Genomic DNA, 18,671 nt, shown 5'->3' on the forward strand with positions numbered 1-18,671 from the left:
TAAACTCAGGGCACTGGAATTATGCAGCAGGATAGCACCAAACCATGTGGCAGGGTTGACTAAATTATGCGTCAAGAAAAGCCAGAACATGCAGCATAATGCAACACATTTTGTGATGGTATTGCTCCATTATTTTGTCAGTTTTAGGTTGAACATAGCAGCACACTTTTCCGACGTGTTGGTATGTATCTGGGCTTTTAACAACGCCCACCACCCCATCACTATCACTCGTTCGTGGGCTTGCCCTTCAAAAATCCTTTGATTACATTGCTAAATGGCATACCTTTGTCGCTCCTCGGGGAGGTTTTTTTACCGCCTTGGCCTTCGCCCCTGTTACATGGCTAATTGCACTTTTGCCGATAAGTTTGATTGCGAGCGAACTTCTTTTTCCTTTTGTGTGTCTCTTCACGCTGACGCTCATGGCGGCCGTGGCGCTGTGAATTGGTTCGCTTATGTGAAAATGTTTTACTTTTACTTTTCAATTTATGTGGCAAGAAAAGTCCGGTTGGGAGTTTACTACGCTAATAGCTCTAACTCAAGCAAATGCAAGGCCCATTGCATTGCAAATGATTGTTACATTTATTAACATTATCTGGCATAGGTTTCACCTCATCAATACAGGTTTAACATCTGAATATAACAAAAAGCAAAAGAAAGATGACCAGATAACATCTGTGAAGGGCCTTATACCGTGCTGCAACACGTTGTCATGTTTTTAGTAACTTTTGATCCGTTTGTGCTAGACACTATTTTCTTTGTTAAAATCTACAGGTGATGCAGAAGATGATGGATTATGTGGCAAATACGTCAAATCCATAATTATGCACAGCGGCTGTAAAATTGCATAATTCTAGTGGCCCTGACTAAACCCTAGTTATGGCTGCTTTACTTTTTAATTTAATTCCTTGCTTGCATGCGGGTTCAGTGCACACTTTCTGTGCCAATGACTTTGTGTAATGCAACTGGTGCGCATGTAAAGTGTTCCAATGCGTTTGATCTGAGTCTACATTATATAAACTCCAAAAAAACAAAAAGAGACAGAGAGCTTGCTTGAAGATTGGACTGACAAGGCATGGTGCATATTAGACCTGTCAGCCTTATCTTTGGTTATCTAGTTTTTGCTGGCCTTAGGACTCTGCACACTTTACCATTGCCAGCCAACCAGTGCTAAAGTGCATGCACTCACTCCTTAAAACATGGTAACAACATGGTAACAATGATTTGCATATTTTATTTACTTGTAAGCCCCTAGCACAGTTGTACTTCATGTACGCTGGGCCTGTAAATTAAATGCTACATGTGGGCCTGCAGCACTGATTGTGCCACCCACTTAAGTAACCCTTCAAACATATCTCAGGCCTGCCATTGCAGTCTGTGTTTACAGTTTCAAGCTGCCATTGGGCCTGGAAACATTAACCTTTTGCCAGGACCAAACCTTCCTTTCAAATACATATAAGTCACCTCCAGGTAGGCCCTTGACAGCCCTGGTGGCAGGGTACAATGTATTTAAAAGTATGAAATATACCTTAAAGATTTGCATGTCCTGGTAGGGAAAAGCACTTAAATTTGTTTTTGACTACTGAAAGGCCTTCATCTCCCATAGGATAACATGCAAGTTACCTTATTACATTTAATAAGCTTTAATTTCCAAATGGGAGCAGTTCATGTTTGGTGTCTTTGGAATTGTAATGAAACCCCACTCTCATTGGAAAGTCAGATTTTAAATTAGAATTTTGAAAATGCAACTTTTAGAAAGTTGGCATTTTTCTGCTTTAGCCCTTTAGTGGCTGTAGCTGTCACTGGGTCACATGATTCGGTGTAGTTGACAGTTGGGCTTTCTGTATTCCTTCAAGACAGCAAACACAATACAGATCTCAAGTGTGCCTGGATGCACAGCCCTCCTTACACTTGAATAGCCTGTGTCTTCCTCCACGCAAAGGGCTGCATAGCTCCTAAAATTAGCCTCGAGCCACAGGAAGGAAGACAATAAGTCTGTGCACTTCAAAGAGTATTTCTAGAAGCTTCCCCCACCTACCAGAGGAACGGCACTAGGTATAAATATTGGACCTCAGATACCAACTCTTCAGTACACTTGTGTCCTGTGGATACTCTGAATGGAGGTGGACTGCCGTGCCTGTAAAAGGACTTCCATTCTCATAGTTTGCTGCCCTGCTGTGCTGACCTTCTGCCCTCTTGCCTGCTTGAGAAGGACTGGACCTGCATCTGTTTGAACCCAGGACTGAGAGTTACTCCAAGGGCTTGTTGGCTGGCCTCCTGCACTTGAGCCTCAGGGACAGAAGGCTCCAACAACCTTAGCCACAGCACCTGGACTCTCCTCTGAGCCTTATCCTATCCATTCATAAGTCTACCATGCCACGCAGTGCTACCCCAGCCCTAGATCTTTACAAGTGGGCCTAGGGTGCTTTACTGGCCTCCGTGGACCCAGCAAAACCGACACATCTCCTCTGCTGCATAGCACAATCCCTGGCTTAACCAACACATTGCTGCTGCTGCGGGAGTTGGACCCACCACAAAGCCTGCAGCTGTTTCAGGACTGCTGCTGCATGATGCATCCTCAGTGCAGGCCCTCACATCCCTTATTGATGGCAGCCTAGACCACGACACCAGACTCTGCATTGCAGCATCTTAGGACTGGCGCATCACACTGACTGCATGATGCATCCTCGACGCCAGACTTCGCATCACAAGCTCTAATGGATCCTTGGTGACGAAGCAGGACCTCGCACCACAGACTTGCTGCACCTCAGAACCAACACATCGCTTGTGCTGCGTGATGCATCTTTGATGTAGATCCTTGCAACCCTCCTCAAACCAGGATATAAGGTGCTTTGCACAGCAGCCCTAAATTGGTCCCTGCAGCCTGCCTGCACTCCATCGTGGTCAGCCTGAACTTGTGATTTTGTCCCAGTCCAGTCTAGTCCGACCAGTTTCCACAGTTGGCGCTTTGTGCTTTTTGGCACTTTTTTTACTGAAATATTTAAACTTTCATATCTCCAGTTCTACTGACTGGATCTTTGTCACTGATCTTATTTTATTTATTGAAAATGACCCTGTATTTCTAATCTGCTGTGGGATCCCAGCAAATACTTTTTACATTGCCACTAAATTAAGCCTGACTCCTTTGTGCCAAGTTACCAGAGGATGCGCCTGAGTTAATTTGGGGGTTACTTGTGCCTTATCCTGACAAAGGTTGTGGTTGCTGCTTGACCAGGGTTCACAACCCAGTCAACCAACAACCCACTTTCTGACAGTGTGGAAGGGTTGAAACAGGCAGAGGAGATAGAGTGCTACTCAGGGCCACATCATTCACAGTTGCATTGACGCCCAGGAGTGCAAGGGGCACACAACACCCATATTATGGGGAGCACAGGTTTCTGGTCAATTTCTGTTTTTGTTTGATACATTTGCCCTATCATAAATCTCAAATTTATTATGGATTATGAGCTACAGAAAAAATGATCCATTAAATGATCTCAATAGCACCGCCCCTTTGCACAGCCCTGACCCTCCTGCTCCACAATCCTTGCCACAAAGTTTTGAAGGGGGCACCCAACTTCATAACGTTTTCCTTTGGGGGCTTGGATTAAATAGGTTGAAGACCTCTGCTTTATAAAATGTGTATGGCTGAGACGCAGGTCAGAGAGATCAGCAAATACATGAATGACTCTCCCCCAACCTCACACTCAGCATTCACATTCAATTTACACAACCACTACTCACATGCAATGCGGATGTAGGCCTTCTGGCTCTTTGTTGTCCCAGAGGAGCTCCAAGCCACACACTGGCACCAGTACTCTTCTAGCCCAAAGATCTTTTCCACCTGCTGCCGCGAGATCTCAATCCTCACTGACATCAACGGCAAACCTATGAGACATGAAAATGAGATAATGAGGCAAGGCTCATCACATAGAAACAAAATTCTAGGAACTCAACGTGAATCTCATTCCAGGGCAGAAGAGCAGAAAGAGGAACTCAAAGTACAAGCCCGCCCTTGCAGTAGGAAAACAAGAGCCTTTCCAGAGGAGTGGGTCCGGGATATGTAGTAGTGAATCTTGTGAAACTTACATTTTGTAAAAAAAATATTGGGGACAAAAATATCGACAGTTAAGTGTGTATAGATTTTTCTAAATTTAAAACCACATTTGTGTGCTTTGAAAATACACGTATCTTCAAAGCACTTAGATGTGCAGTTATTAGTAAATCTATACTTACATATATACACTTTCCTTTTGATATTTTTGTCCTTAATAATTTGGCTAAGATATTAAGGTAACATGAGTTCCCCTACTCGATATTCCATACTACAGCCTTTCCTTTCTAAAAGCTTGACTAGGTTCCACAGAATGATACTTAAGATGGGGATCACTCCTGAAGCAGAGGACAGACTTTAGTGATCCAACTCTAGACCCGCCCTTCTCTCGTTTTTTATTCATTGGTAGGGCTGTGATGGTTTACTGACTGCCTACAGGCAGCTTATGTTGATTTGAGTAGTCATGGAAATTAAACTGCAGTCCGTGGCTTACAGTGAGTGCAGGCAGGAGTCAATTTGTAGTAAAAATAGTATATAAATCAAGCAAGCAACCGAATTATATTATGTTGCAAAGTCAATTCCATGAAACACTTCATGTTATCAATACATCTTAAAACATGCTTGGTATTTACATAGTCCCAGTGATTAAAAACCCATCATTCACCATCAAGTCCATCTAATACAATAAAGACCAATAATACAATTTAGCAAAAACAATATACTTGCGAGGAAGGGTTATTGTCATCGTGCTATTTTTGTCAGATATATTGACTTTCCCTTAGCACACACATATGTATAAAATAATACAGTGGACAGAATCGGTAGCATAACAACTTCAAATCAAAAAGAGCAAGTGCATAACCATAAAATTATATATAAAAAGTACATCGATTAATAGGTTAAAAACATCTGTACAGGACCAGTTATAACACTGATGGATTGAATGCCCTAGATTAACTGCTGCACGATTCTTCTGTGCAGTCAACCCTGAATATAAAGTTTGCAATGCAAAACTAGCATTCATTTTATGGACATGAATAAGTCTTCTGTCTTAATCATACAGTCAACCTCCTAAATCAGGTTTCAATCAAGTTTCACCCAAAACCTTGAATTAAAAGGGTAGGTCAAGATAAACTTAATGTCATGCCTGCAGTGTTCCATGTCGCACATAACTACAATTTGAAGACCGTCGTGATTTAAACTAGCCATGTGCAAAATACTTGGATGGGAGTTGACATTAGGTTTCTCATTTCTAAAAGTAAACATTGTATTGATCTCCACTACAAATATCTTTACCCAAAATGTCTGTTTAATCCAAATGTCATTATCATGCGTTAAGTCAACAATTCATTCAAGTCTGAATCCAGACATGTTCCGTGGATATGTGCAAGCCAAAGGAGCTTCAAAACACCCTTAAAATTTCCAAGACCTTCCAAAGATTAGTGATATAATAGAACATTTTGGGTGGGCCATAGAACCACCCTAAACAGAAGTGGTCTAATAGATCCCTGTGCAAACAGGCAAACAAAGTTTAAACGTTTAAGGCTCCCAAATCATTATTAAAGATGTTAAATAAAATGGGAGCCAAGTGCCAACCCTTTCTGACATCCTTTTCTACTGGGAAAGGATCAGCCATTTCCACAGTAGGGCCATAAGGGACTATGGCAGTGTTCCCTGCATACAATCTTTTTCAGCCAAATACCTCAAACTTGAACAAATAGGTAGACAAAGTGCATTTCATACTTACGGTGGTTCTTATTACACATATACAGCCTAGAACTTGAAGAAGAGCATCTTGTAAAACCAGCCAAAGTTAAAATACCAAGAGTCATTTTACATATCGGGCCTGATTACGACCTTGGCGTAGGGGATTACTCCATCACAAATGTGATGGCTATCCGTCCGCCCTATTGCAAGTTCCATAGGTTATAACTGAACTTCTAATACGGTGAGCGGGATATCTGCCATGTTTGTGACGGAGTGATCTCCTCCGCCAAGGTCATAATCAGGCCCATAGAGCCCTAAGGATTCAACGGGCATGCGCACCTGAATCATTGTGCTGGAGATGCTTGACTACCCCTTCTGTAGCACTGGTGGCACTGATGCACATGTAGTGCCAGCCCTATCCCGAGGGGTTATTCTCTCATGTGCATGGGGATATGGCACCAGGCAAATGAGGAAATCACTTTGCCTCTGCACCTGCTCCTCATTACCGTTGCGGACAAAAAGACAAACATGCCCTTAGGAGAGGCACTGTCAGTAGGCCCCGTGAGTTCAGCCCTCTTGAGCAGGCAAAGAAGGACAGTGCCCCTATATGTAATAAGGGCCCTGGATGGGATTTGTCATAAAGAAATCTCAGTTCGGAATATGGCATGTTTTATAGATATTTCTCTCTCTCATAACATATCATAATGGTATTTGCCACATACAAAGGCAAGAATGCCTCAATTAAGCCACATTTATTGGAAATTCCATTTTGCCAATGCTCTCTCGCAGCACTTCCTGCATTTACGTGAGTAGTTTGCATGGGGGGGTTGGACTTTTTTAATCTTTATATCTTACACACCCTCAAACTGCCCTTACAACTGCTTTTTCCATATTTTTCAAATAAGGACTTTAGCTAATAGTGTCTCAGCGCTTTGTATAATGTACGTTTTGCACCACATTATGCACGAAGTCACACTGAGGGATTTCCGTGTGAACACTGAGGAGTAAATGGCCCAAGGGGACAATTCCCCGCCTACATTTATTAAATAATGCATGCTCCTACATGGATGTGGTGTTAGAGTAATGCTGTCAGAATATGCCTTAAATACCTTGTACTACCTATCACCCCATTGGTGCTAATGACAGAAAACCTACACCACAGTGATTGCTATTAATGTAATAATGCTATTTAGGATTTTATATTGTACTCAAACAATATTTCTGTGTACAATATTCTGGCATACACTTCATTATGTGTGAGCTGCCCCAGAGCTCCTCACGCTGGCCCTGCCTTCCCTTTCTGTTTTGGTTGTTTCTAGGGCGCTTTTCACCGGCTCCAGTCCCTCGCTTATCTTTCCCGGGCTGCTGCTCCCGAAGCCTTGCTAGTTTCTTGTCTTAGCTCAACTCCCGGCATCCTCTTCGCGGCTGTGATTTGCTGGTTCCCCTCTGTTAAGGCTGCAGACGTGTCCTTCGTGTCACTGCGATTTGTCTGTGCTCCGTTCCAGGCCCTGGCTACGCTTCACTGACCCAGCCTGGGCTGCTCTGGTCGCGGTGACCCTAGGGCGGCGGATCCGGTGGGGTCCACCCCGGTTTTCGGGGATATTAAGGTGGTTTTAGGCAGCAGATTGCGGAACCCATTTTCGTACCACCAGAAAGGGGGGCCTTGTTCACTTAAAGGCGGGGTTGGGCAGGTTCCTGGGAACTCTTTGCGCTCCCATCCTCCAACGAGCCCAGCCACCCTTGATCCCCTTGACACGCTGCTCAGTCATTCAAAGCAAATCTGAGGACGTTTGGGATCTAAACTGTTAAAATGTGCAATGTTTACACGCTAGAGTGCATCATGTCCTAGAGCAAAAGAGAAAAAAAGGAGAGGGGGAGCCGGAACAATATCAGGATAGGGAGGAAGCGGGTGCTGTTGAACAGGATGCATAGGCACAATAGAGGTTTTGTTGTAGGACCGGAAAGTGAGGCCAATTTTAGAATATTATTGCCATATATTTGATATAGACCAGCTGCTTGTCTAGTCCTCACGAGCTATAGGCTGAAAATCGTCTCTCTCAGTTTCCATGTAGTGGTGCCGTCGGTTTTCTATGAATGTGTGTGTGTGTGTTTGAGGTTGGGAAAGGATGGATTTCCGTGGTGCTGGTCTTTTTTGTTATTTCGCCTAGAAAGCGCATGTGCTGTCTCAGGGAAGTATTTTGTCTAAATACATTGGGCTTACAGCTTGCCCATAGCTTCCCATTAGTTAGTGCCATCCTACTCTACTCTGCACTGTGCTGCTTTATGCCACTACACTCTATGCCACTGCACGCTATGACACTGCATTCTATGCCACTCCAATCTTCTCTGCACCACTACACCCTACACCACTTCACTCCATGCCATTTCAGTCTATGCCACTCTACTCTGCTCGGCACCACTGCACACTATGCTACTGCACTCTACTTCACTGTGCACCACGTGGTCTATGTCATTCCACTCTATACCACTGTACTCTGCACCACTGCACTTAACGCCACTGCATTCTACGCCACTCTATTCTACTTGGCACCACTGCACTGCATGCCACTGCTCTTTGCTCCACTCCACTCTATGCCAATAAACTCTACGTCACTCCACTTTAGGCTGCACCTCTCTACTCTATGATATGTCACTCTACTCTACACCACTGTACTCTATGCCACTGCACTCTATGTCACTACACTGTACTCTACATCACTTCACTGCACGCCACTCAACTTTATGCTAATGCACTCTACACCACTGCACTCTAACTACTGTTTTCTATGCCACTCTGTTCTACTCTGCACCACTGCACACTATGTCACTGCACTCTCCCTCACTGCACTCCACTCTGCACAACTTCACTTTACACTACTCCACTCGACACCATTCTACTCTACACCACTCTATGCCACGGCACTCTATGCCACTGCACTATATGCTGCCCTACTCTGCATGCACCCCTCTACAGTATGCCAGTACACTCTATGCAACTCTACGCCACTGCACTCTATGTCACTGTACTTTGCACCACTATACACAACTGTATTCTACATCACTCCACTCTATTCCGCTGCACTGTAGGTTACTGCACTCCATTCTACCCTACTTCTAACCACTCTGCTCTACGCTACTGCACTCTACACCATTTCACTCTGTGCCACTCTACTTTGACCACTCTACTGTTTGCCACTACACTCCATGCCACTGCACTGTATGCCACTCTGCACCACTCTACTCTGCACCACTGCAGTCTACGCCACTGCTCATTAGACCTCTGCACTCCATGCCACTGTACTCTACACCAATGCATTCAACCTCTACTCCATTCTTCTAATCTTCAGTATTCCACTCTACTGCACTGTGTGCCCTTGCACACCATACCACTGCTGTCTGTGCCACTCCCCTCTGCTATGCACCACTCCACTCTGCAACACTGCATTCTACACCAGTGCAGTCTGCACCGCTCTACTCTGCACAACTGCACTCTACACCACACCACTCTGTGCCACTGCACTCTATGCTACTGCACTACACAGCACTTTAATCTTCACCACTCTGTGCTGCTGCACTCTGTGCCACTGTACTCTATGCCACTGCACTCTTCACCACTGCACACTACACCAGTCCACTCTAAGCAACTGCACCCTACACCACTCCACTCTGTCACTGCATTCTACGCCACTATACTTCACACCACTCTATGCTACTCTGCACCCCTCCACTTACACTACCGCACTCTACACCAATCTACTGTACACCACTCTCCTCTGCCCTACTGCACTCTGTGCCACTGCACTCTACGCCACTGCACTGTATACCACTGCAGTCTAAACCACTCCACACTCCTCTACGTCACTTTACTGTACACCCCTCTATGCCATTCTACTCCATGCCACTCCACTCCACTGTACGCTATTCTCTGCCACTTCACTCTGTCATTGCACTGTATGCCACTCTGCACTACACCATTCCTCTCCAATCCATTCCAGTTCACTTCACTCTAAGCCACTCTATTCTATGCCCACTGCACTCTATGCCATGCCACTCCACTTCACTCTACTTCACACCACTCTGTTGTACAATATGTCTAAAAGACATTGGCAAAGTCAATAGCTCTCACATAGGTGAAAGCTATTGGCTTTGCCAGTGCTTGTTTTATCCTGCTGCTGCTGAAACCCCTCCTAGCGTTGGTTAGGGAAACTATTTGGTATATAAATTCAGCACATGTGGAATAACTATGATAGCTATTCCTGTTTCATTACTACCTTGCCATCTTCCTCATCCCTACTTGAGGCAACCCTCCCCCAAAGATGGACAACCCTATGTTAGGATATTTTTGAAGACTCTTCTTTTCATATTTCGTCTGCAATTTAAGCCTTTTTTCCGTTTCTACTTCTAAAACCTGTCCTTTCCTAGATTCCAATCTGTCCTCACTAGTCAGCAGGAGACAGACTTCCATCTAAGGTGCGAAGACCGTGCTCACAAGACAATTCAAGAAATGGGAGTTGAGAAGGACTGGATGAGGAAGACTTTGACTCAAAGTAATAAAGGTTAATGGCAATTAATCAACACAGCACCATTCATTCCTGCATTCAAGGCCGGCTTTTCCTTCAGTTCAAGAATGGCTGCAATCAGAACTGTCTTGAGAACCTCCTGCTAGGATCACCTTTAGGGCTTTCTTGTTAGCCGTGATGGCTTTGGTCCTACAAGAAGAAGAATATCAAATGGAATTTGCAGGAAAGTGCAAATTTGGGCACACACTTTCTGCCTTAATTGTCATCACTTGAGATACTGCAGTGGGAAGTCTGGCAGCTGCCAACTTTGGGAGTTTGCATTTCTCTTCCTTTAAGGTCGAAGTTCCACATCTTGAGGCAGTAGGTCATGATTGGCTGCGCTCAGTGGTCACTTGTTGATCACTCACTCTATGCTCTCTCCCTCCACTTTATCACTAAGTTATTTGTCCATGAGCAGAAAAGAAAACTTTGATTGGGGAATTTTAATGTCTTCCAGATATCACACATCAGCTCCCGGTTTGACTATTTAGGCTCTCATTGTAAATGGTCTATTAGTTATGATTTAAATTTGTATTCTTAGATATTCCATGATCCGTGTGGCAAAAGGTCCGAAATGACATGTGGGAATCAATGTGTTAACATCAGTTTCCACATGCCATTCCCGTTCTATGGGACCTATATGGAATTGGTTGCAGGCCTGCTGTAGTAAAGTAACTTGGATTTACTGATGCCTCGCTGTGGGATTTTTTTCGAGAGTCCCAGGGCAGAAAGGCATCATTGAGTTCAAGCTCTCATGAACAGAGTCTTTTCCTGCTGGTGTCTAGGGGTATATCCTTCTGTTGAGCCCAAAACATTCCACTTAACCCTCAGGGCAGCCAAATAAAGCATTCCAAGGCATACATAGAGAGGTGGTGTGGGACAGAAACCCAAAGCATAATGAAACATAACAGTCAATCACTCAATGTCCCGACCATGCTTTCACTTCTAGAACAAGTACTTAATTTCTAGCACTCAGCAAAATAATGAACATATCAATTCAAAGGTCAGAATACGAATACACTGAGGCTTTGTATCATTCATAGTTCAGAGGGACACTACCTGTAGTCTACCTGGCTACTTCCCAGGTAAGGTACTGTATTGTATTAAGTAGAGTTAGTGTTAAAAGTGGACATACTGCCCCCAGGGAGGAAATCACTTGAGATCCGGTTCTCAGGTTGCCTCTCTAGTTTCCCGTCTATTCCTTCCACCCTAAGTCAGTTCTGGGTATTGATCGGGTTGCATGTAACACAGGACTCTCAAGTTCCTAGTTTTTCCCACACTGCCATGTTTGAGTACAATATCTTTGGTCTTCGTCTGATGCGGGTTGGCCTGTGTTTGCCGGGCTGGCACATACCTGGAACAATTGCACTAACTCTGTCGCAGCCCGGCAGATGCCAATGGTATTTCTGGTCACACTCTGGTACAATGTTGAATGCCCTGATGAGCTGCCCAATGTCAGATGGTGCTTTACTGACAAGTCTTCCGCGAGCTCCAACCAAAACTCACCACCCAAACAAGTTAAGAACCCATCCCGGGTTGTAGCAATGATACAACACAAGTCTGATGTGAAATGCCATTGTGTATTAGCGCCCACATTTTCTGTGTCTTTTGGGTATGATGCTTTGTCTTTATGATTCTTTGGGGCACCAAGCAGTCACAGGTGCCAAACACTGATGTGGGGGAAGAGACAGTAGGTATGCAGTTTGCATGACAACCAAGCTGTCAGGGTGCATAGCACAGCCCACTGTGTCGCCAGGCCCCATAATCTGTCCTGACAGCATTGATTGTGCCCTGGCTTGCAGTGGCAGTGTTCTGCACCTCCTGCCTCATCTCTAAGCAGTCATCCTATTCAAGAGGTGTCTTCCATCCGCGAAGGCTCTTCCTGACCCCCTTCTCATCAGTCTGTCAGCTATTTGCCTCAAGGTAGGCCCCAAGAAGCTCTTCTCATGGAATGTTGCAGAACCCTGGCTCCTGATCCCAAGTCTGATGAAGGGCAACTGGCAATCAGTGACCGCAGGCCTGGCAAACAAAAGCGATCCTCAGCCTTGGGTTCTGGTAGAGAACTCTTGCCACACTAGTTGGTAGCTTCTGTTCCACCTCTGTAGTAATTTTGCAGGCAGACTTTGTGTGTTCTAAATTCTGATTCTCGGATCAGTTTCGGGCAGTTCCAGCCTTTTGCTTATTTTCTCAGACTGGCCCGCCATAGTCTGTGTCTTCAGCTGCCAGCAGGACTCTGCAATGGAATTGTGAAATACAGTAACAGGGACACAAAGGAGCAATGGGCTGTCCCATTAAGCAATGTGTGTTCCAGGGAACATTAGAGATGGGAAGGGCAGGGGAATTTCGCAACCTTTATAAAGGACCCTCTGTCTCCTACACTCCACACCAGGAGTCTAGTCCACTGCAAAAGACCTCAGGAATGTGCAGGAGGAGCCCCAAAATTCACGTTGACATCTGGCCCTCTCTCCAAGCTCCATCCTATGTGTTACTTTGGTTTAGGAAATCAGAATGAATTCCTGGTTGTCATACATGACAGACAAGCTACATGAACAAAGGAGTTACACATATATACATGGAATCTATGTACTACACGGATGGAGTGAAGGACCGAGTTGCTGGGTAGATCAATTTAAAAATACTGTGGAGTCCATTCGGTGAATATCCATGGCAGGAGAAAGGTGAAAATACCTGCCCTGCAACTATACTCTATTGCTACCAACATTGTCAGTGTTCGGCTGCTGGGGGATCTGTCAGTAGTCACACTCGGTATGATGTGCCCCTGCAGACCACAGAGCTCTGCTCCGAGTCACTTCCCATGTTACAGGAACCCCTCAGTGCACGCACATGATTGTTTGGTGCTCTGTTCTGAAACGTAGAGTCATCTACAGAACTCAATATTTAAAACTCAAGACAGGGGTACCTACTTTCTGCATCCTAATTTTATCATCCCACATGCGATGGAGGACTTAATGTCGAGCTGTGAGCCAAACAGTTACCAATATAAGTGAGAGAGTACAGCAAAGGGACTCGTCTATGTCCCCAGCTTCTAAGTGTATCAGACCTACTCAAAGAAAACAGAAAACACTCCTTTCTGTGTTGAGTCCTGGGGGTTAAAGGAGATCACTTGCTAGGCCGTTGGAGAAATGTATTTGGTGTCTGCCTTCCAATCATGCTCGAGAAGCCACGTTTTGGCATCTAGTCCCTCCTGCCCTTTTATGGGGGCTGCAGTCTAATCGGACTGATTTCGTTGTAAGACATGCTGCCATGATCCAGCCCTCACATATCTGGTTAAGCAGCTTGATTACTTCCATTACACAAAGCAGCATCCTTATGGAGCTGCTTCAAAAACAAGCAACCTATGCTAAACATGTGTAGGTAGAAGGTCTGGATGTGACAATAGTCAGAAAAAAGGCTTGAGCAGAATGACTGCTCTACTGCCACAGGAGTAAAAACTAGAGTACAGCAGGAAGAACGAAGCACATACTTCTGTCACGGAGGGGTGGCCCATGCACTTCCAAGCATAGTCAGCTTCTGCCTGGCACCACGGGCAGATGTTGCTGTGAGTAAGCAGGTGAGGAGAGGAATGGAACAGACATTGAATTAGAGTTGCTGTAGGGCTGACGTTGCCAATTGTGCTTGTGGTGAAATAAGTATTTTTCATAACAGTGTATATTGTCAGTAATCACAGTTGTGCTGTTTGCATGTCTAGACTGTGAATTCTGCCATGACCAGTGTGCTGTACTTACCTGAAACTTGTACCTAGTTGATGTGGATGCTTGGGCTGCAATGATGCTTTACTCACCAGGGCAATTTGGTTTCTAGCATGACAATGGTACTACACATACCTTGGCAATATATTCTTTATGTACTGGTGTAAAGTATAAATTATCACATAAATGTGTGATTTCTGGTGCAAGGTGGATGCTGGCACCTGTGCCGCCCTCATTTTGACCTTGGTGGTCTTTTGACCGCCAGGGTTAATGTGGCGGTATCACCGCCAACAGGCTGACGGTGTATACTGCCACATTATGAGTGTGGCAGGTTGGCCACTGCCAACCTGCCACATCACTACTCATACCACCATGGCGGTATGACTCGCCGGGCCAGAGATGTTCATCTCCAAACCGGCGGTCCACACAACTATGAGCCGGCCTACTGCGTTGATTTCCACGACAGTAGCACTGCCATAAAAACCATGAGCGTAAGGCTCCCGGTGACAGGGAATTTGTTCCCTGTCACCGGTAGACGGCTTCCACACCCCTCCAAGCAATCACCCAACTCCCTCACCCCCCTCCTCACATACATGCACACACACCCACACGCACCACGCATACACCCATTTACCTCCACTTCCAGACATGCATCCACTCACACACATCCATACACGCATTCACTCACACATATTCACAGGCATTCACTCACACATACTCACACACATCAGGCACACATCCACACCAACATGCTCACATACATACACACTGACATGCAGACACAAACTCACTGCAACATTCATACACACATTCACTCACATGCATACAACCATGCAAACACCACAACACTCACAGACACATTCACACAAGCACACACACATTCACACACACACATAGAGACCACACACTCACACACACACAACACCCCCCACCCTCTCGCCCCCTCCCCTGTCAGATGCCCAACTTACCTTGTCCGGCGAGGAGGTCGTCCGGCTGGGAACGGAAAGGGGCACTGCTACCGCCGGCAGCGCCCCGCCGGTAGGACACTGCCAGGCCGTATTAATGGTCTTAATACAGGTGGCGGCATCCTTCTGGTGGGGCCGTGCAGGTGGTAGCACCGCCCAGGCGCCTCCGACCACCAACATGGATACTGCTGGATTTCCACCCAAAGTGTGGCGGAAATCTGGTAGTACCCTTATTATGGTAGTCTCCTGGCGCTCCTGGCTTCAGTTGTCTTATGGAAAGACCTCCAAAGTCATAATGAGGGCCCTAATGTCTAAAGCCTGAGCCAGTAGCACCTTGCCCATTAGGGCATTTGGGCATTACACACCCACAATATTCTACTTTTATTTTAACAGTGAGAAGCTGTAAGTCTTCTACTTCCTAGAGATGTTCTAGAAAGCAATTGACAAATCACATATTCCCCCCATAAATGGACTTGGCAACCATCGTGGTCTTACCTAAATCCGACCGGTTCCTGTACCATTGTGTGTCCTACAGACCTATCTCCTTTATCAATGCTAAGGTTAAAATTTATGTGAAAGTCCTGGCCAACACACTACTAACCATGCTGCCTCAACTGTTTCTCCCATACCAGTGTGGGTTTATGCCCGACTGGAGTACTAGACAATGCATTTGCAGAGTCCCAGTGGCCCTGGCATACAGTGCCGATCTGAAAGATCATAAGGCTCTCCCATTCATAGACTTTGAAAAGGGATTCAACTTCTCCATTTGGGCCTTCTTTGATGTAGTCCCGGTGAAAATAGGCATTGGACCTCGATTCTGTTTATATGTCTGCATACTGTATACCTGGCCATGAGCCCAAGTCTGCATCAATGGTGCTCTTTCTTCAACGTTTCCGATAGGGCAGGGTATCCGGCAAGGCTGCCATTGTCCTCCCTTCTCTTCGTTTTGGTCATATAGTCCACTAATTGGAGTGTACCATGGGAGAACCGAATTGCACTCTATGGGGATGATTTGTTTTTTGTTTCTCTCCTGGCCTTCCCTACAGGCTCTTGTTTACTTCATATGCTGATGCTTTATGGTGAGACATCAGGCCTGCAAGTTAGCCAGTCCAAATTGTTGCTGGTTCCTCTGGGAGTGGCAACGAAATAGCAATCATGTCTGCTGGTCCACAGGCATAATTTTCATTACTTCGATATTCATATAGCGCTGGAGCCTATGCTAACCTGGACCCTCATTATCAGACTTATGAAAGACAAAGTCACTGTGGATCTCGATAGTGGGCCAAACACCTGCTTAATATTTTTGGGAGGGTAGCCCTGTTCAAAATGTTCGTAGTGCCTCAACTGGTGTATGTCCTTAGAAATTTCCCCATCTCCATATCTCACACCTGGTTCCCACACACAATGGTCAAGATACGTTCATTCCTCTAGCTTAATTGATGACCTTGTATTGTCTCTGGTAAATGTTTTCACTGGCCCTATGATGGAGGGATGGGCATGGCAGATATATGTCTATATTACTGGGCAGCCCATCTGCAAGTAGTTAATGACTGGATGTGTGACGGCTCGCAAGACCCCATTGGGTTTGAATCTATGGGCCTAGATAATATCACGGTTTTGCTCTATGGCAATCCCATCCCCTTAGTCTCCAATACACCACCAGAGTGTCCCTGGTGGCCTGGCAGAATGCATTTAGGTGGACTGGGTAGAACAAAGTGACCACCTTGGAGAAGCTCCTGTGGACAGGGAGATGGATTTCCCATTCAGCCTTTCTCACAGTATTTGCTAGCTGGGAAACATTGGTATTTCCACGGTGGGTGATGTGTAGCAGAGGTCCCCCTTAAAATATTTTCAAACACTTCAAACTGAATACTCCATGCACAAGTCCCAGTTCTGCCATTTTCTGCAACTGTGTCACACTCTCGACCAACACCGAGATGCCCTAGGCAAATTCCCTGAACTTAACCCTTCAGAACCCTAGATCCTTATGGATCTCATCGGGTATGAGGGACATCACAGTTATATAAGACACTAGTGAGCAATTACCCAGACCTTCTTTCAGATTTGTGGACCCAGTGGAACAGTTGGCTGGTTCCTCTGGAGGATTCAGATTGGAAAAATGCAAGCATGTCCCCCAGAGTACTGGTCATCTCAATGAGAATTTGGGCCAGATGTATCATTATTACCAATGGCGATTACCACATTGCAATTTTTTGCAAATCACAATTAAGTAATCGCTATTGGAATGTATGAAACAGCAGGAGTTTCATATAGTGATTCGCAAGGGCTCGCAAATGGACCCACCTCATTAATGTTCATGAGGCAGGTTGCAATTTGCGACCCATTGCGAATGGCTACAATCACAGAGATGGTGGCCTGCTTTTAAATAAAGCAATATATATATATTTTTTTTTTAATGCAGCACGTTTTCCTTAAAGGAAAATGGGATGTGTTTAAAAAAAGAAAAATTAAAAGTTTTCTTTTCATTTTTTAAGAGTAGGCAGTGGTCCGTGGGACCACTACCTGCTGTTAAAAAATGTTTTTGCATGCATTCACAAAGGGGAAGGGGGCCCTTGAGGACCCCTTCCCCTTTGCTAATGGGTTACCACCTACTTTTAATGGGCAGTAAAAAGCGAATGTTTTGCAGCACATTTGGGTCACAAAACATTCATATATACCTCTGCGATTTGGTATTAGGAAGGGACGCCCTTGACACACCCCTTCCTAATTCCGAACCGGTATGTAGTCGCAAATCCAATTTGCGATTCAGTAACAAGTTACCGAATCATAAATTGGACTTGATACATACCAAAATGCATTTCTGCAATTGCAAATGGGATCGCCAAAATGTTTGATACATCTGCCCTTTTGTCTCAAGCAACTGAAGTACATACACATGGCCTACTTCACACGATCCAGCTATGGCATACCAAGAGTCTCCCTACGCCGGCATGCCTCTGATGCTCAGAATCAAGTGTCCATGTCTTTCATGTGGTGTGGGAATGTTCTGCCACTGCACTCTATTGGAGGGCTCTGTTTGCTCCTCTTTCACATGTGTTGGGGATACCTTTGAACATCTCTCCACGGGTGACTTTCTTGAGTATTGTGGAAGATGTGTGGGGGAACTAGGGAGGATTGAGGGCTTGTTGGCACCAGCACAATACGCTCCAAGAGGGATATTGGCCGATAATGGACTTCACTGTCGCAGCCCCCTTGGTCAGCTGGAAAATGGCAATGGATTGATGTACCAAACAGGAAGAGCCCATTTACATCTCCAGGCGGTGTCCTCAGAAGCATAGGGAGGGGGCAGAAGGTGGATGGGGTATCATGGTCTGCATTAGTGCCTAAGTAGATTGACATGTCCCATAAAGCGGGGTGGATTTATGGCATGAATACTACACCAGTATGTCAGGTGTTTTTGGGAACTGTGCGCCAAAACAATAAAATCTTGTTTATAAAAAGAGTGACAAGATATACTTTGCAGCTTCAGTCACACTGACTGGAAAAATGATGCATAAATTGCACATAGTGGCTGGATAGAAAAGCTCATGTAGGCTATCCAGTGCAGTTATTGTACTTAGAGCCCTGACAGGCAATGCACTGTTAAAGCAGAGGCAGACCTAACAGCACTCTGGAACGGAACGCGCCTCTCAGCACTCCGACCAATGGAAAGGCCTTG

At 45.3% G+C, this 18,671-nt stretch overlaps 1 protein-coding gene across 2 annotated transcripts in view; it reads right to left on the bottom strand.

Annotated features, from left to right (window-relative positions):
- Positions 1 to 18,671, bottom strand: part of UNC5A (unc-5 netrin receptor A) — a 902,953-nt gene that overhangs the window by 379,603 nt on the left and 504,679 nt on the right. For both annotated transcript variants that reach the window (XM_069244554.1, XM_069244553.1), the window contains exon 3: positions 3,742 to 3,885. In XM_069244554.1, the coding sequence (XP_069100655.1) occupies positions 3,742 to 3,885 (144 nt within the window). The remainder of the gene's footprint in view (positions 1 to 3,741; positions 3,886 to 18,671) is intronic.

Source organism: Pleurodeles waltl, chromosome 7, assembly GCF_031143425.1.
Source record: "Pleurodeles waltl isolate 20211129_DDA chromosome 7, aPleWal1.hap1.20221129, whole genome shotgun sequence".
In the NCBI taxonomy this organism is placed as follows: Eukaryota; Metazoa; Chordata; class Amphibia; order Caudata; family Salamandridae; genus Pleurodeles; species Pleurodeles waltl.